This window comes from Monodelphis domestica, chromosome 1, assembly GCF_027887165.1.
Source record: "Monodelphis domestica isolate mMonDom1 chromosome 1, mMonDom1.pri, whole genome shotgun sequence".
NCBI classification, from domain to species: Eukaryota; Metazoa; Chordata; class Mammalia; order Didelphimorphia; family Didelphidae; genus Monodelphis; species Monodelphis domestica.
The window spans coordinates 342,233,200-342,249,236 of NC_077227.1; the positions used below are offsets into that span (position 1 = coordinate 342,233,200).

General features: G+C 36.0%; 1 protein-coding gene across 13 annotated transcripts in view; it reads right to left on the minus strand.

The window, feature by feature from the left end:
- NR3C1 (nuclear receptor subfamily 3 group C member 1) overlaps window positions 1-16,037 on the minus strand; it is a 153,721-nt gene that overhangs the window by 15,279 nt on the left and 122,405 nt on the right. For all 13 annotated transcript variants that reach the window (XM_007473817.3, XM_056811434.1, XM_056811435.1 and 10 more), the window contains exons 5-6: window positions 9,953-10,231; window positions 8,090-8,234 (exon numbers count right to left, since the gene is read on the minus strand). In XM_007473817.3, coding sequence (XP_007473879.1) covers window positions 8,090-8,234; window positions 9,953-10,231 — 424 coding nt within the window. The remainder of the gene's footprint in view (window positions 1-8,089; window positions 8,235-9,952; window positions 10,232-16,037) is intronic.

The window sequence follows — 16,037 nt, forward strand, 5'->3', positions numbered from 1 at the left end:
GCTTTTTTTTCTAATTCAGGCTACTAATCTCTTCCATTTTATGGGTGAGTTCATCCCATTCATATTCAGTTTTATAGTTAATTATTTCCTTCTATTTTGTTCTTTTAATACTTTTTCTTCTTTCTATTCCTAGTTCTCTATTTATTTCAAATTGCTTCCTTCCTTCCTTCTTTCTTTTCCCCATATCATCTCCTCTTTAAATTTACAGCTTGTTTTGCTTATGGCTATTTCCCTTCTGAATCTATTATCTTTATTATACTTCCATTTCCCCTCTTACTTTTCTTATTTGTGTCCATTTTGATTTGAATATATTTCTATACCAAATTCTGTAGATGTTCTGTTCATTTTTGACTAGTTTAAATGAAAGTGAACTTCAAATATCACTTGCTCCTAATTTCCCTCAAAATATTTTTTGCTCCTTCTTTTTCCTTATAACATTTCCAAAACATAATAAAATCATAGGATTCTGCCTTAAGTGACTACCTCTCTGACCCTGTGCTGATATTAGGATTCTGAAAGAACACTTTCATTGCCTCTCTCCATCTCTATTAGAATGGAAATAGTTCATCCTGATCATTCTCTTGCAGTTACTTTTTAATTTATTCTCTTAATGTTTGCATTTTAGAGTTCCATTTCAGCTCTAGTTTTTTTTTCCTTTTCTTTACAATCAGGGATTTTTGAATGTACTTTTTCACTAAAGATTGGTAAATTATTTTTGGATGAAGACTTTTATCTTTTGCTTTTTGGAATATCTCATACCATGTTTTCTGTTACTTTATGGTGATGGCTACTAAATTTTGCATGATCCTGATTGTGATTTTTCCATATTTTGTATTCTATCTGGATGCTTGCAATATTTTTTTCATTTGTTTGAAATTTCTCAATTTTGGCGATGTCATTCTTGGGAGTTTTCATTTTGATTTCTTTCAGGAGGCAAATGCTCAATTTTTTTCTATTTTCACATTACTCTTTTGTTCTAAGGTGTCTTGGAAATTTTATTTAATGATTCTCAAAATATAAGATCCTAAGATTTTTCTTTTTAATTACAATCTCATGTCATCCTATGATTTTTAAGTTATCAATGTCCTTTCATTTGTTTTCAATTTCAGTTGTTTTTTATTTGTAATAGCATATATTTACCTCTATTTTCTCAATAAATTATTTTGGGGAATGTTATTGTTAAACTAAAGCTTGTATTAATAAGCTAAAGCTCTTTTAACTATAAATGATCTAATGTTGGTACTGAGTATTGCTAGATGGTTGATAATGCCAAGGTGTTAGGGTAAACTAAATTTGTAGGTGCTGGATGGAAGTTGGATACAACCCTTATATATTTTCTGTTATGGGAAGAGTTAAGGAGAGGAAATAGAAGTATAGAAACCAGGAATTAGGAATAGGATAGGAAATCTCTTAACCTTACACTAAAATCTCTAAATCCCCCCCCCCCAAAACCCCCAATTGCTTTCTTTGCAGTTTCTTCTTGTCTGCCAAGGCAGACCTATACTTATCTACTCTCACTGACTAAAGATAATAATTTCTATCTAACTAAGCTATGCTAAATGGTGAATTTAAATTTATAATGAATTCCTTAAAAGTAATATATAAAAAACTAAAAACTGCCTGAAGCCAAATGTCAAATATAACTGTTGGAATCTCTTGGCAGATAGCCTCAGACACAGTCCCTGCTTCCAAGTCAGAGAGAGTGGACAGAGCCCCCTCTGGCAGCTGCTTCTCCCTTCAGGAGAAAAGCTCTCAGTAAAACACTCTTCTTCAGCTTCAGATATGTATCTCAACTCTGAAAGTAACTGTCTCAAATAACCAACAGATCTCCCTTGTCTGAGAGAAATGATCCAGCAACCTGCTCCCAAGCATGTCAGAAAGATTGGACCCCAGAACTCACAGAATTCTCTCTTTTGATAGACCTCTTAAAGAGCCAGAATCAAGATCTGTCTGCTCTATCTCTCAAAGGAGACAGCGTGATATTAATAAAACTTCTGTTTTTAATGAGTCAGAATGAACTTAATGAAACTCCTTATAAAAATATTCCCCCCTGAGATCCTTTTGGGAGAAATATTCTCCCCAAATAGATCTTTCAAACTAGAATTATTCTATATTCTATTCTAGGGACAGGGAAAAGTAAAAAGAAAGAAGAAAGCAAGCAAAAAAATCTTGCAAAATGCAAGTTACACATTACACAAAATTCCAAATATTTACAGTTACAGATATAACACAATTCTACCTATATACTATAGAAATTACCTAAAGCTAATAATTCAAATTTAGCTTATAGTTTATAATTAACATTATATACAAGAATATACATTATTTACAGGAAGAGTTTTAATTGTTCCTGTGAGCAAGATACTTTTTTTCCCCTTTGAGGTTTTTATTATAGGTATTTTTTAATTATTCTCCTCTTCTGAATTTGTGTGTTGGTAACCTCTTATTTCATTAAAGTCATTCATTCTTTTGCTACCTATTTAATTGTTAACTTATTTTCATTGTTGAAGTCTCAGGAGTTGAGTTCTATATCTCCCATACTCTGGGTATCCAATCAAGTTATTGTTATTGAAATGATGTTATTATTTAGAGATTTAAAAGGATATTTCAAAGGCTACACAACACCTCCATCATAGTGGAAAGAGGGCTCGGAGTCAGAAATTGGTTCAAAGCTTACCTCTCAGATAAATTAACTACTTGAAAATGAACTAGTTAAAAATATAGGAAGACCTATATGAACTGATGCAGAGTGAAATGAGTAGAACCAGATCACTATATATAGTAACAAAAATATTGTAATTATGACCAATTTTGGAAGATTTAGCTACTCTGATCAATACAAGAATCCAAGACTATTCCAAAGGATTCATGATGAAAAATTTTAACTGCCTTTAGAGACAAAAATGATTTCACATGTATAATTTTACATGCACAATGAATATCATATGGAGGAGGAGCTAAAGGGAGGGAGAGAATTTGGGATTCAAAAATTTTCTTAAAAATAAGGAGGTATATAATATTTTAAAAAGAAAAAAGAAAATGACTAAGTTATTTAACTTCTCAGGACTCTGAGAAATCTCTGAGTCTATAAGATAGAGAAAAATTGCTACCCTGTGTTGGTGGAGGAAATTTTCACACCAGGACTTCTCTACATGAACATAATCATATATAATCTGGTCATAAGGAATTTCAGAGTTGTTTTAATTCACAATTGATTCTCATGATATTTTGATTAATTTTCTAAGTAGCTATGGATAACTTATTTCTTATGAGTTGCTTGTTCATATTCTTTCACCATTTAATGACTAGAGAATGATGCCTACCTTTGTGTTAGTGCCTTATAAAATATGGATGATGAAAATATTTTCCCCCCATTTAAAATGTCCTTTTTAGTTTAGATTAATTGCTTTGTGCTATGCAAATATTTTTATTTTTATGTAACCAAACACCTATTGTATCTCTTATTCTTTCCTCTAAGTTGAGGCTTGTTAAAATTCTTTTCTCTTAAATGGTGTGAAAGCTGTAATAGTCTCTTAGTCCTCTAGTTTTTGTTATATTAAAATATTTAAATTGCTGGTTTATTTGAAATTTATTGTGGTATGAGGTATTTATGCATCATTTTATATTTTGCCAAACTGCAATATAATATTTCTAATAATTTTATTAAATGATTAATTTCATGATCCTAGGTTTACTGAACACTAAATTCCTATCTAAATCTGATTCTAGTTCACTGTTGCCTAACCTATTTCACTGATCTATTTGAAGCAGAATGTTCATTGGAAAGAGCATTTGATTTGGACTCAGAGGACCTGGGTTCAAGACTTGGCTCTACTATTTACATCCTGGGTGACCTTTAACAATTCTCTTAAAGTCTTATGAACTGTGATCATTGTAATAACCAACCATAATTGCAGATGCTGAAATATGCTACCTGATAGAGAGCTTGAAAGACAGAGCATAGAAATGAGACATGTAGAAACTAAGAAATGTTTATATTTTTTCTTTTAAATTTGGTCCAATATATACACATATTCATGTAAAGATAGATAGATAGAGATATATCTATATACAATGAAGAAAAAGATGAGGGGAAAATTTTATCTTATCTATAAGAAAACTAAGAGGCCATATAGTCCAATCCCTTCCCTAATTTTATAGATGGGGAAACTGAGACCCAGAAAGATTTAAGAGAATTGTTAAGGATCACCTAGGATATTGTTGTCATTGTATAAACAGTTCTGTCTGTTGACTTCAGCCAATATAATTGATAGATGTATGTCTAGGAGTCTCTGAAACCATCTCCATCATCATTCTTGGTTGTAAGCTCATATCCTTTGCCTTCCTGAATATTATGTTCCAAGTTTTGAATATGGCTCTGCGGTACTTGAATTGTTGCTTTTTGTCTGCTTGTAGGTTTGTTTGATTTTTTTTTTTTTTTAGTGTGACCTGAAAGCTCTGGATTTTGTTTATAATATTCTTGGGAATTTTCATTTAGAGGTTTCTTTCTAGAAGTGACTGGTGGATTCTTTCTATGTCTACCTTTGTTTTAAGACATCTGGGATGATCTTTTTGGTTGAGATCTGTTGAAATAAGATGTTAATAATTTGACAAAATAAGATGGTAGGGTAGGTCATGACTTTCATAGGTCAATGATTCTTAAATCTTATTAATATGCTTTCTAGTTCAGTTGTTTTTGCTTTGAGATATCTTATGTTTTCATCTTTAGTCTTTTGACTTTGTTTCCAATATTTCTTGATGTTTCATGGAGTTAATAGCTTCTATTTGATCCATTTTAATTTTCAGAGAGTTTTTGCTTACGTAAGGTTTTGTACTTTTTGAATTAAGCTTTTATTTCACTTTTCAATTCTCTTTTCTCATTTGTTTTCCATTTTCCCCTCAAGCATTCTACTCATTAATAAAAATGTTTAAAGTCTTAAAAAATCCTGCCAACAATTCTTAATTCATATCTTCCTAGAATTCTACTTGAATTTGTGCCTCAGCTGCATTTTTTTTTAAGGCTTTGCTTATACTTGTTTTAGGGTCATCTTCTTTTGTTTTTGTCTGGTCATCATAATAGCTTTTTATGGTGGGATTCTTTTGTCTGTTTGTTCATTCTTCCAGACTATTTCCTGACTTCAGATTTGATGTTAGGAATAAGCCCTGTGTACTTTCTGGAGGGGGAGGTCTGTGGCTGGTTCTGTTGCTGCTTTCTTGGGATATTTAATATTATTTATTTATTTATTTTTTAGTATCCCAGGGATAAGCTAGAGGTCTTCAAGTTTCTGGTGATTCCCAAAGTGGTCTAATTCACGGTAATGTCTGATTCTCACCCTTTTGACTTGATGTCTGTAAGTTCCTGACTTATGGATCTGAGGAAGAGTGGACTTCTGTTGGACTTAAGCCAATATCAGTCACATGAGATTTGAGTTCAGCTGGTTTAGAGTGAAAGAACTATAGGATTCCCTTTGGTCTGGGATTCTTGCCTTGGTTATTTCTCTGCAGGATTCAGATGAGGCTAGAAGCTGGAACTGAGACCCTGCACTGCTCCTAGGGATTAGAGATGGAAAGCCACTACTTGCTCCTGAACTTATTCTTGTTATTACACAGTCTATGATGGCCTCCTGTGATAGCTCCTTACCCCAAATGCCACCCCTTTGTGTGGGTCTTCCTCTTTGGATCCAGACCTAGATAACGGGTAACAAAAATTCCAGTTGGTACTTGTTCCTGCAGACTAAAGAAAGTGCTAGAACATGAGGTCTGGGACCTCATCTAGTCCTAGTGCCCAGCCTCTCCCTTCATGGATGTGCTCCAGGCTGTGCACTCTTGGCCAAACCCTGTCCCCAACTAACTCTTCAGTCTGAATCTGTTATCTCCAATCTCTCTTCTTTCTTCTAAAACAAGGGGTTCTTAACCTGCAGTCCATGAATTTGCTTTTAAAATAGTTTGATAATTGTATTTTTATATACTTGGTTTCTCTTCTAATCTTATGTAATTTATTTTATAAGGATAAAAGTATTCTAAAGAGGGGTTCATAGGCTTAGTCCCGTGACACAAAAATGGTTAAGAAATCTTGAAACTGAGGGCAGCTGGGTAGCTCAGTGGATTGAGAGCCAGGCCTAGAGACTGGAGGTCCTAGGTTCAAATATAACCTCAGCCACTTCTTAGCTGTGTGACCCTGGACAAGTCACTTAACCCCCATTGCCTAGCCCTTACCACTCTTCTGCCTTGGAGCCAATACACAGTATTTACTCCAAGATGGAAGGTAAGGGTTAAAAAAAAAAAAGAAATCCTGAAGCTTCTACCACTAATCATTTTCTCTTATCCTTAACCTCCATTTGCCTTAGTTTCCTCAACTGTAAAATAAAGATAAAACACCACCACCTCACAAGATTTTTGTGAGGATCAAATGAGATTATATTTGTAAAGTTCTTGGCACACATCCTAGAAGGTAGTAGATGCTATATAATGCTTATTCCTTTCCCCTTTGTGCCAATTCTACCATTACAACATATGACGGCTTATATTACACAGAGTATCTAAGAACCTTTTGCTTTTTGCTACTTATAAAGATAAAGGTCAGATAGTTTAAAAAAGAGAGAGAGATGTCAAAAGACACAATTGAAAGAGAGGCAACTACTAGACCTCTCACAAATTATTTTATACTCCAAACTTCATTACCATTGCATTTTCAGAGGCAGAAGGAAGTATACATTTCCATGTGATACAAAAGTGAAGAGGGAAAAAGGGGAAAAGGGAGTATGCATTAATATGGTACATAGTGTGCACCAGGCATTGTACTGAGCTGTTTATGAATATTATCTCATTTGGTCCTTATAACAATCCTGGGAAGCAGGTGCTACTAGTACCCCCATTTTACATTTGAGGAAATGGAGGAAAACAGGGCTAAGTGACTCATCCAGAGCTATTAAGTGCCTGATTCTGGATTTGAATTTGTGTCTTCCTGATTCTGTATAAACAGATGGCTAGACAAAAATCTTTGTATACCATCTATGACTTCAGTCATCCAATATCTACTCAGACTCCTCCATTGACCAGATAACATTAACTTAAATAAATGTGTCCAGTTTAAAAATAGTACCTAATTATCAGAAAAATTTTCCTGCTATTTTGGGCTTAAATCTGTATCTCTGTGCCTCCGTCCTCAGTAGCTCTAGTGGCTATTGATTTTTAGCACCCAGAACTGAGCTGGAGACCAAAGCTCTGCTCCGGTGGGCTGAGTATACCTTGAGGGGATGTGATATTTAGGAGCACTGCCTAAAACTATGTGCGCTTCAATGGTCACCATGGTCAAGGGTTAGTTCTTATCAATTTTCTTCATGTTTAAAACCCCCGGAATTTCTGTTACATTAACTATCATTCAGTGACATCTTCCCAAGCTAAGTGGCATGATGGACAGAGTACTGGTCCTGGAGGCAGAAAGACTTGAGTTCAAATTGTGCCGAAGACATTTGGCTGTGGGGGCCTGGGCAAGTCATAGAACCTATCTCGGTTTCCACAACTGTAAAATGGGGGTCAAGTAAGTGCAAAACTCTTCTCTACTCTTTAGTTGTACAAGCCTTTTTCATTTCTATGAAACCCCATTAGATTCCGACATCTAACATATTATATTACCTGTCCCTTCCAGTGTTATCTGTTACTTTCTTAGCATATAAGATTGTGAATAACAATGTAGGATGGAATATGGCCCTTTAAGATTTTGCTATATTCTGACCTCATTAAGCACATTTTCTCAATTCTATATGAACAAAGAAGCCAAATACTTTGCTTTGACACTAAAGATATCCTTCCATTATCCCCACTAGACTCACAATGACTCAGTGAAGGAGGCTCTATGAACCAAAGATCACTTCTGGAATATACCCAGCTAGAAAAGAGTAAATGCCACACTTCCACTTCTCTCCAGGTGTCCTCTGACCAGCCACAGCTAATCTATCATTCCTAACTGCTGGTGTTTTGCATATTTCTCCTTCACTCAATCACATACCCCATCACAATATGACCTTAGTTAGGGAAAACAAGCTTGTTCAAAATGGCAGCAGATCAATATTCCTCATATACTACTCACTCATTCATGACCAGGTCAGGAGCAAAACACAGCAGGTTTCCACTTGATTGCTTGTATGATCTCCATCCTAGTGCAAATGACATCAGGAACATCCAGGAGTATTGCAGCAGGGTCATTTGGTCATCCAGGTGCAAATTTCTAAAACCTAAATTAGAACCAAATAAAAGTAATCAAAAGGATTGGTAAGGGAATTAGCTTTAGTGTCCACAAAAAAAGCTTTCATAATGCCTGCCTAAGATTATCATTTAATTCCAACCAACAGCAGTCAGGGGATAAGGATTTCATTGGTAGGGGAAATTCCTACATAAGGAAATTCCCTTTACCAATGGAGATTGGCACCTTCTCTGAACTTCACAAGAATTGCATAGAGCAGAGAAAGATTAAGGGACTTTATGAGGATTGAATCATGGTAGAAATAGAAAAAAATTAAGCATTAACTACAGAAACTTTGAATTACAGATCTGCTGGGGACAGCGAGATAGAACAGTGGATAGAGAGCCAGGAGGATCTAAATTCAAATCTAGTCTCAGATCCTTTCCAGCTGTGTGACCCTGGGCAAGTCACTTAACCTTCATTGCCTAGCTCTTGCTGCTTTTCTGCCTTAGAACTGATACTAAGACAGGAGGTAAGCATTTAAAAAACAAAATAAAATTTAAACATTTTAAAAAAGGATTGCTGATCTGTCATGTTCAGGTCTAACTCTTGCTCTTATCCCTCTAAACCTGTCCTCCTCACCCCCAGGCTTATGCTTTTAGTAAAAGATGCATTTAAGTCTCTAAACTTTGATCCCAACCACATTTGGGGTTTGTTCCCCATCACCTTTCATCCAAATAACTTCAGGATTATCTTTTAGATTTCTTCTTGCAGTAGAGGAGCACACAAGGCACAGCTTTTCTAGACCTGTAATTTCACAAGTATGGAGAACTCCTAGAATGGAAACTCCTTCCACAAATGTAGATCATCAACCTGTTTATAGCTTACAGTGTTGCCACGGTCCACTAAGCAATTAAATGACTTGCCCAAGGTCACACAGCTACTATGTGTCAGAGACAAGACTTGTACTTGGGTTTTTTTTTATGACATATTACTTCTCTAAGGCCAAAACTAAAGACATAAATTTTAACTGACTGTCACTCAGTATTCTCTCATGGAATGAAAATAAATCCTCTGCCTAGAATAACTTTCTTTTCCCTTCTTGTACTCATTTGATTCTTCACTATGTCTTGATGAAGTCTAGATTCATTTCCTACAATTGAAAAGACAAAAGGAAAACTCAAAAGAAGGAACTTCTAATCTCAAATTATTTATACAGAGATTTAAAGCTAGCAAAGTACTTTGCATATTTTTAACTCATTGTATCTCCTCACAACACAACAGCCTTGTGAAGCTTTATTATCAGTTCCATGCTATACATGGAAAAACTGAGGCCAGGAGAAGCCAAATTGTTGCTCTAGGTCACACACCAGAGGCAGGATTTGAATTCAAGTCTATTTGACTCTGTGTCAAGAACTCTATCTACTGAGAAATGGGTTAAAATGTGATTCTTCTGCAAGGCCTTCAAATCTATTGAGGCAACTATTTTCTTTCCAAAAAGCAAAGGCTACAAAGAGTCAGGCAGACCTGAGTTCAAAACTGACCTTGGACACTTAAATAGCTGTGTGACCTCGGGTAAGCCACTTAACCTTTTTATGTCTCAGTTTCCTCCTCTGTAAAATGAGTAGGAGAAGAAAATGGCACACCACTCTGGTACCTTTGCCAAGAAAACTCCAAAAGGGGCCATGCAGAGTTGGGAGAGGACTGAAATGAATGAACAACAACAAATGTCTCTAGAGCTCTCTAAGATCAAGCCATCTGTCTGTTTACCTGGAATTGCCTTTGCCCATTTCACAGCTGCAATCACTTGCCGCCCTCCTAACATGTTAAGCGTTGACATGATCCTCCAAGTGGTATCAGGCATTGTACTGTCGTATCCTGAATATAACACCTCTGGCTCAATGACCTCCAGGAGTGACACCAGAGTTGGGGTAAGCTGTGGCAGTGATGCAGGAACCATAGTTTTGTTGACAGGACTTTCAGAAGTCTCTCTTGTTGCTGCTGGATTGGTTTGCTGAATTCCTTTAATTTTCTTCTTTGTCTTTCGAGCTGTGGGTTAAGAAAAAAAAGATTTAAAATAAGTTTTAGGAAATAATAACAATAGCAACAGTTACCACCATAACCAATAGTAGTAATAATAAGAGTAATAATAATAATGGTTTCCTTTTCTGTAGTTCTTTACACTTACACAACTATTTTCTCGACATGAAAACACAAATACGATTTCTCATTTCACAGATGAAGCTCAGAGAGATTGAATAACTTCATTGGAATGATTCTCCTTTCTACCATTCGTGTTGCTTCCCCTCCCCCCTGTCCGTGTACTTTTCATTTGAGGGATGACCTTGCTCCAAGAGGAAGAGATACTTGCGGCAGTAACTTATATTCTCTGACAGAAGAATCAGAAGCAACAAAAAAATGCTCTCCATCTTCTTTCCTATCCCAGCAAGCAGCCAGTGCAGTCAGCCATATGTAACAGATGCCTTCTTGAAAAAGTGTATACATAAATCCAATGTTATTAGAACTTAATCATTTCAGTGATTTATATGGTAAAGTGCATTTTACTTCTCTGCCTTTTAAATCCAATTATTTTACATCTGGCTCATCACTGTAAACTCTACCTGTATGAAAAACCATCCCTAATGCTTTTCAGGAAAATCCTGTAGCCTTTGCCTTTTTTTTTGTATTTAAATACCACTTTCCCCATCAAGAGGTTCTGAAAACAGAACCACAGTAGCATATTTAGTAAGGAAAAGCATCTTATTCAATTACCCAAATCCTCCTTCCCATGAGGATGGAGGCATATTTGCCATTTAAAGTATTATGCTTATATATTAAAACACAGCTTTCCAGCACAATAGTTCTATGTGTGTTCTTAATAAAATGCTCTTGATTATAGACTCAGAGATTTGGTAGACATTAGAGGCCCTCTGAGCCAAGCTATGCCTAAGCAGGCATCTCTCCTATAATGTCCACCACAGGAATTATCTACTCTGTGCTTTAAAGACTTCCAGTGACAAGGAACCCACCACCTCTGGAGGAAGTTTATTCCTCCTTTGTATTGCTCTAATTGTGAAGAAAAATTTCCTGATATTAAAACCAAATTTGACTCATTGCGGCTTCCATGCATTGCTCTTGGTCCAGCCTTTTGGGGCCGAGCAGAGCAAGTCTTATCCTCTCCTTCTTCCATATGATAATTTTTCAACTCTCCAAAGACATCTCTCATATTCTCCAAGTCATCTTTCTCCAGGATAAATTTCTTATTTTTGGTACTGTTAGATCTGTAATCTCATAAAATCACAGATCTAGAGATAGAAAAGACCTCAAAAGATCATCTAGCCCAATCCCTGCATTTTTCAGATTAGGAAACCTTGGCCTACAGAAGTTAAGTGACTTGTCCAAGGTTGCTAAGTTAATAAATATAAGAGGTTGGATTTGAACTCAGGTTTTCTTTTTTCATGTCCAGTATTCTCTTCTTTATATTAAAAAAAAAAAACCTAAGAAAAAAAATAACCCTTACTTTCTATCTTGCAGCCAATACTAAATATTGGTTCTAAGAAGGAAGAATAGTAAGGGCTAGGCACGTGGGGTTAAGTGACTTGTCCAGGGCTAGAAAGTGTTTGAGGCCAAATTTGAACCCAAGACCTACTGTCTCTAGGCCTGGCTCTCCATCTACTGAGCTACCTCACTGCCCTAGAACCAGTATTCTTTTAACTATCTCAACTGTGTAGGTACTTTTTCTGCCAATTGGAACAAAACTTCCACATATCTTATTCTAGGCAGTTCTTGTACATACCTTTGTGCAAATCCTTTGTCAGAGACCAATCCAATGTGCCAGAGGTCTTATTTTGTGTTATTACTATTATCCAGGATTTGCCACAAAGAATGTAAGCAGCTATTATGAGGGGATTTGTGGCAGTCCCACCTTCCCTGTTGCTAAGGAAAGGGAGAATAAAACAGCTCAGAAAATATTTTAAACGGGAGACTAATTAGAGAGAGGTAGAAGCTAAGTTTTAAAAATTGAATTTTCTAAATAACCTCTATTTGACATACTGCAGAGTTTTAAAATAAGTGTCTGTGATGACTTAGAGACCAACATTTCACAAAAACTAGGATCTTTAAAATGGCAATGACTCAAAATAATATGGAATCTTATTTCTTTCTTTCATCTTTTTCTAGGGGAAAGCCACTCAAGGTAGTCTTCTGTGTTTGTATGCATACACAAAATAAGATTTCTGTACACACACATACACACAAAAACGCACACACTTTGTAGAGCAGAGTTAATTTTGTTGTCTTGCAGAAAGTAGGCGCAGTGAACACTTTTGAGAGAATTCATCCTGCCATTAGGTTACTCTTAGTTCAATGCCACAAAACCATGCTATTCAAAGAAAAAAAAAATCTGATGACCTAGGAAAGGTTACCAAGAATTAGGAAATGGCAAAAAGTATGAAATATGGCTCACTGGCATCCTTCTTAAACATAATGGTCTGCCAAAAGTATTTGGCACCAAAAAAATACTTAACACGTGCCAGATAATGGATTCAAATAGATTAATTGGAAGGAAACAAACATTTATTTATTAAGCACCAACTATGTGCCAGGCACTTAATATAATTTTTTTTGAGCCTCATAACAATTCTGTTAAATAGGTAGGTGCTATTATCCCTATTTTCCAGTTGAGGAAATGAGGCAGAAAGAGATTCAATGATTTGCTCAGTCACCCAGTTAATAAATGTCTGAGATTGGATTTGAACTCAGGTCTTCCTGATTCCAGGCCTGGTGCTCTCTCCATTGAGGCACCTAGCTGCCTAATATGCTTTTGAAAACAAAGCTATAAAATCACCATTCATTTTCAAGGAATAAACTTTGTCATTCTTTCTTCTTTTTTAGACTGGATGTAGAATTTTATTTGAAACACCTCAAAGGCATGTGCTAGGTTCCAAGAAGGAGGAACGTGTGCTACTTTGGAATGATATTATTGGCTACAGTGGAAAGCTTGCTATGACAAACTTTGCAGCTCACATCTTAGCTCATTTTGGTAGACCTCAAGATCTGTTCAACACAGCACTATGAATTTCTTAGAGGGCCTCATTTTGCTACTTTAAGAAACCTGTGATGTTGTTCTAAGATACATTCTGTGAAAGGCTTTGACCTTATTTATACACATACACATATAGGTATGTTTATACCGAAATACTAAAAAACCCCATCAAATTGCCTTTCCCCCTTAATATTCTGAAATGCAAAATTCATGTTATTTTCTTTTACCATTACACACAAAACATATACACAGCTGTGTATACACACATGTATTTCCATGTACATGAATATAACCTCAGTTTTCTTTTATATTTTATTTTTCCAATTACATGCAAAACAATTTTAAATTCATTTTTAAAGATTTTGAGTTCCAAATTTTCTCCTTCCAGCCTTTCCCCCATTACTGAGAATGCAAGCAATTTGATATAGGTTATATGTGTGCAGCTGTGCAAAACATATTTCTATATTAGTCAGGTTGTGAAAGAAAACAGCACTGAAAAAAACTCTTTAAAAATTAAGTAAAAAGTAGTAAATGCTTCTATCTACATTCAGACCTCATCAGCTCTTTTTCTCTGGAGATGGATAGCATATTTCATTATGAATCCTTTGGAACTGTCTTGAATTATTGTACTGGTAAGAAGAGCTAATTCATTTACATTTGATCATCATACAACATTGCTGTTACTGTATACAATGTTTTGGTTCTGTTCACTCTGTTTCGATTTGTGTAAGTCTTTCCAGGTTTTTCTGAAAGCATCCTACTCATCATTTCTTTGATTATGCTATAACACAATAATATTCTATCACAATCATATACCACAACTTGTTTACCCCAACCACAGCTTTCAAGACAAAAAATACATCCCCATTCACAAACATAAATAAATCTTAACAGTTGGTTAGCATGAGGACCACCTATCCCAGTACAGCAACCTGCTGCTTTCTTGTATACCATGAGTTTGTTATACTTTGACAGTATGGAAACCTTAGCTTTAGAGGAACCTCACCAGTACTAAGACCCTTTCAGAAATATTCAGTGTTGACTTATTACTGTTCATTTCCATAGGGTAGTAGCAGTAAGAAATACAGCAAACTCCCAACCACAGAGACCTAGAAAATGTACCAGACCTAATCCTGAAGGGGAAATTCTGAAAAAAAGGCAAAGTGAGCCCTTTGTCGAGCTAGAGACACAGAAAGACAGACAGGTCTGTTGACATAAGAGATACGATCAGGACAGGAACAGTCCAGTCAGGAAAGCACTTGAGTGCCAAGGAAGAGACTGTATACCTGGGGAAAAGGAGGTCTGAGACTGATACCAGTGTCCTGAGATATGGACAAGTGCCAAATGGTTGCTTTGTTGCTTCCTACCTAGTTCTAGGTCACAAATCTAGACTATGGACTAAGAAGGGGACCTGCACATGATGATCCTGGGTTGTAAGCCCCAGCAGTGGAGTGGTTTAGATCCTAGGAGCAGAGCAGGATCTCAGTTCTAGCATGTAGCCCAGTCTAAAGAGAAATAAACAGGATAAAGATCCCAAACCAAAGGAGATGCTATAGTCCTATCACTACAAACTAGCAAAACTTCTTAGCTGGCTGATGGGGGCTGAATTTAGCAGTATTTTGTTGTTGTTGTTGCTCTGACTGAAATCCAGGTCAGAAGCTTGGGGAGTTCAGATTGGGGGAAGGAGGTAATGGAGTGGCAAAGGGGCAAGAAAAAGATGCTGACCTGTAGCAGATGATTTTGGGGGCACTTGAAACTTGCAGTCCCATAGATAGTCCCTGAGATCCTAGAAAAACATAACACTCAATACCCTAAGAAAGCAGCATCAGGATCAACTCAGATCTTCCATTTGGAAGTGAAGCAGAGCCCAGACCTAACATCAAGTCTGAAGTCAGGAGACAGGCCAAAAGAGTCAGCAAACAAAAAAAAGGACCCAACCACAATGAGCTATTAGGATGGCAGAGACACTCGAGACACAAATTCAGCAAAAAAAAAAAATGATTCTATCTACAAGATATGCCTCAGAAAAAAAAAACAAAGCTTGAGTACAAGTTCAAATCGAATTCCTAGAAGATATGAAGCAAGAGTTGAACAAAGAGTGTTTTTATAAATGAAATGAGAGTGCTTGAGAAAAAAATGGAAAAGAAATGAGAGTTATGGAAGAAAGAATTGGAAACAGAATTAACAGCTTGACTTAAGAGGTACAAAATTGTCCCAAGAACAAAACTCTTTGAAAATCAGACTGGACCAAATGGAAGCCAATGACTTCAAGAGACAATATAAAAAAATTAAAATAAAGCCAAAAGTTGGAAAAAACCTAGAAGATATAAGATATTATCTCATGGCACAAATAACTGACCTAGAAAAGAGACCGAGGAGAAAAAAGCCACTGACTACCTAAATGCCCTAAACAACAAAAAGAGCGTAGACATCCTATTTCAAGAAATCTTAAAAGAAAACTATCCAGGTCTCTTGGAACCAGAGGGAAAAGTGGAAATAGAAAGAATCCACTAGTCATCTTCTGAAAGAAACTAAAAATGAAAACTGCTAGCTAGGAATACCACTGCCAAAATCTAGAGCTTCTAGGTCAAAGAAAAAATATTTTAATCAGTCAGAGAGCAAGAATTCAAGAACTGAGAAGCCAGTCAGATCACAGACAATTTAGCAGCTACCATGACAAAGGAGTGGAATATGATATTTTAGAAGTCAAAGGGCTGATAGCCAAGAATAAATTACCCGGCAAAAACTAAGTATAAAACTACAGGGGGGAAAGATCTTTAATGCAAATAGAGGACTTCTAAGCATTCCTGA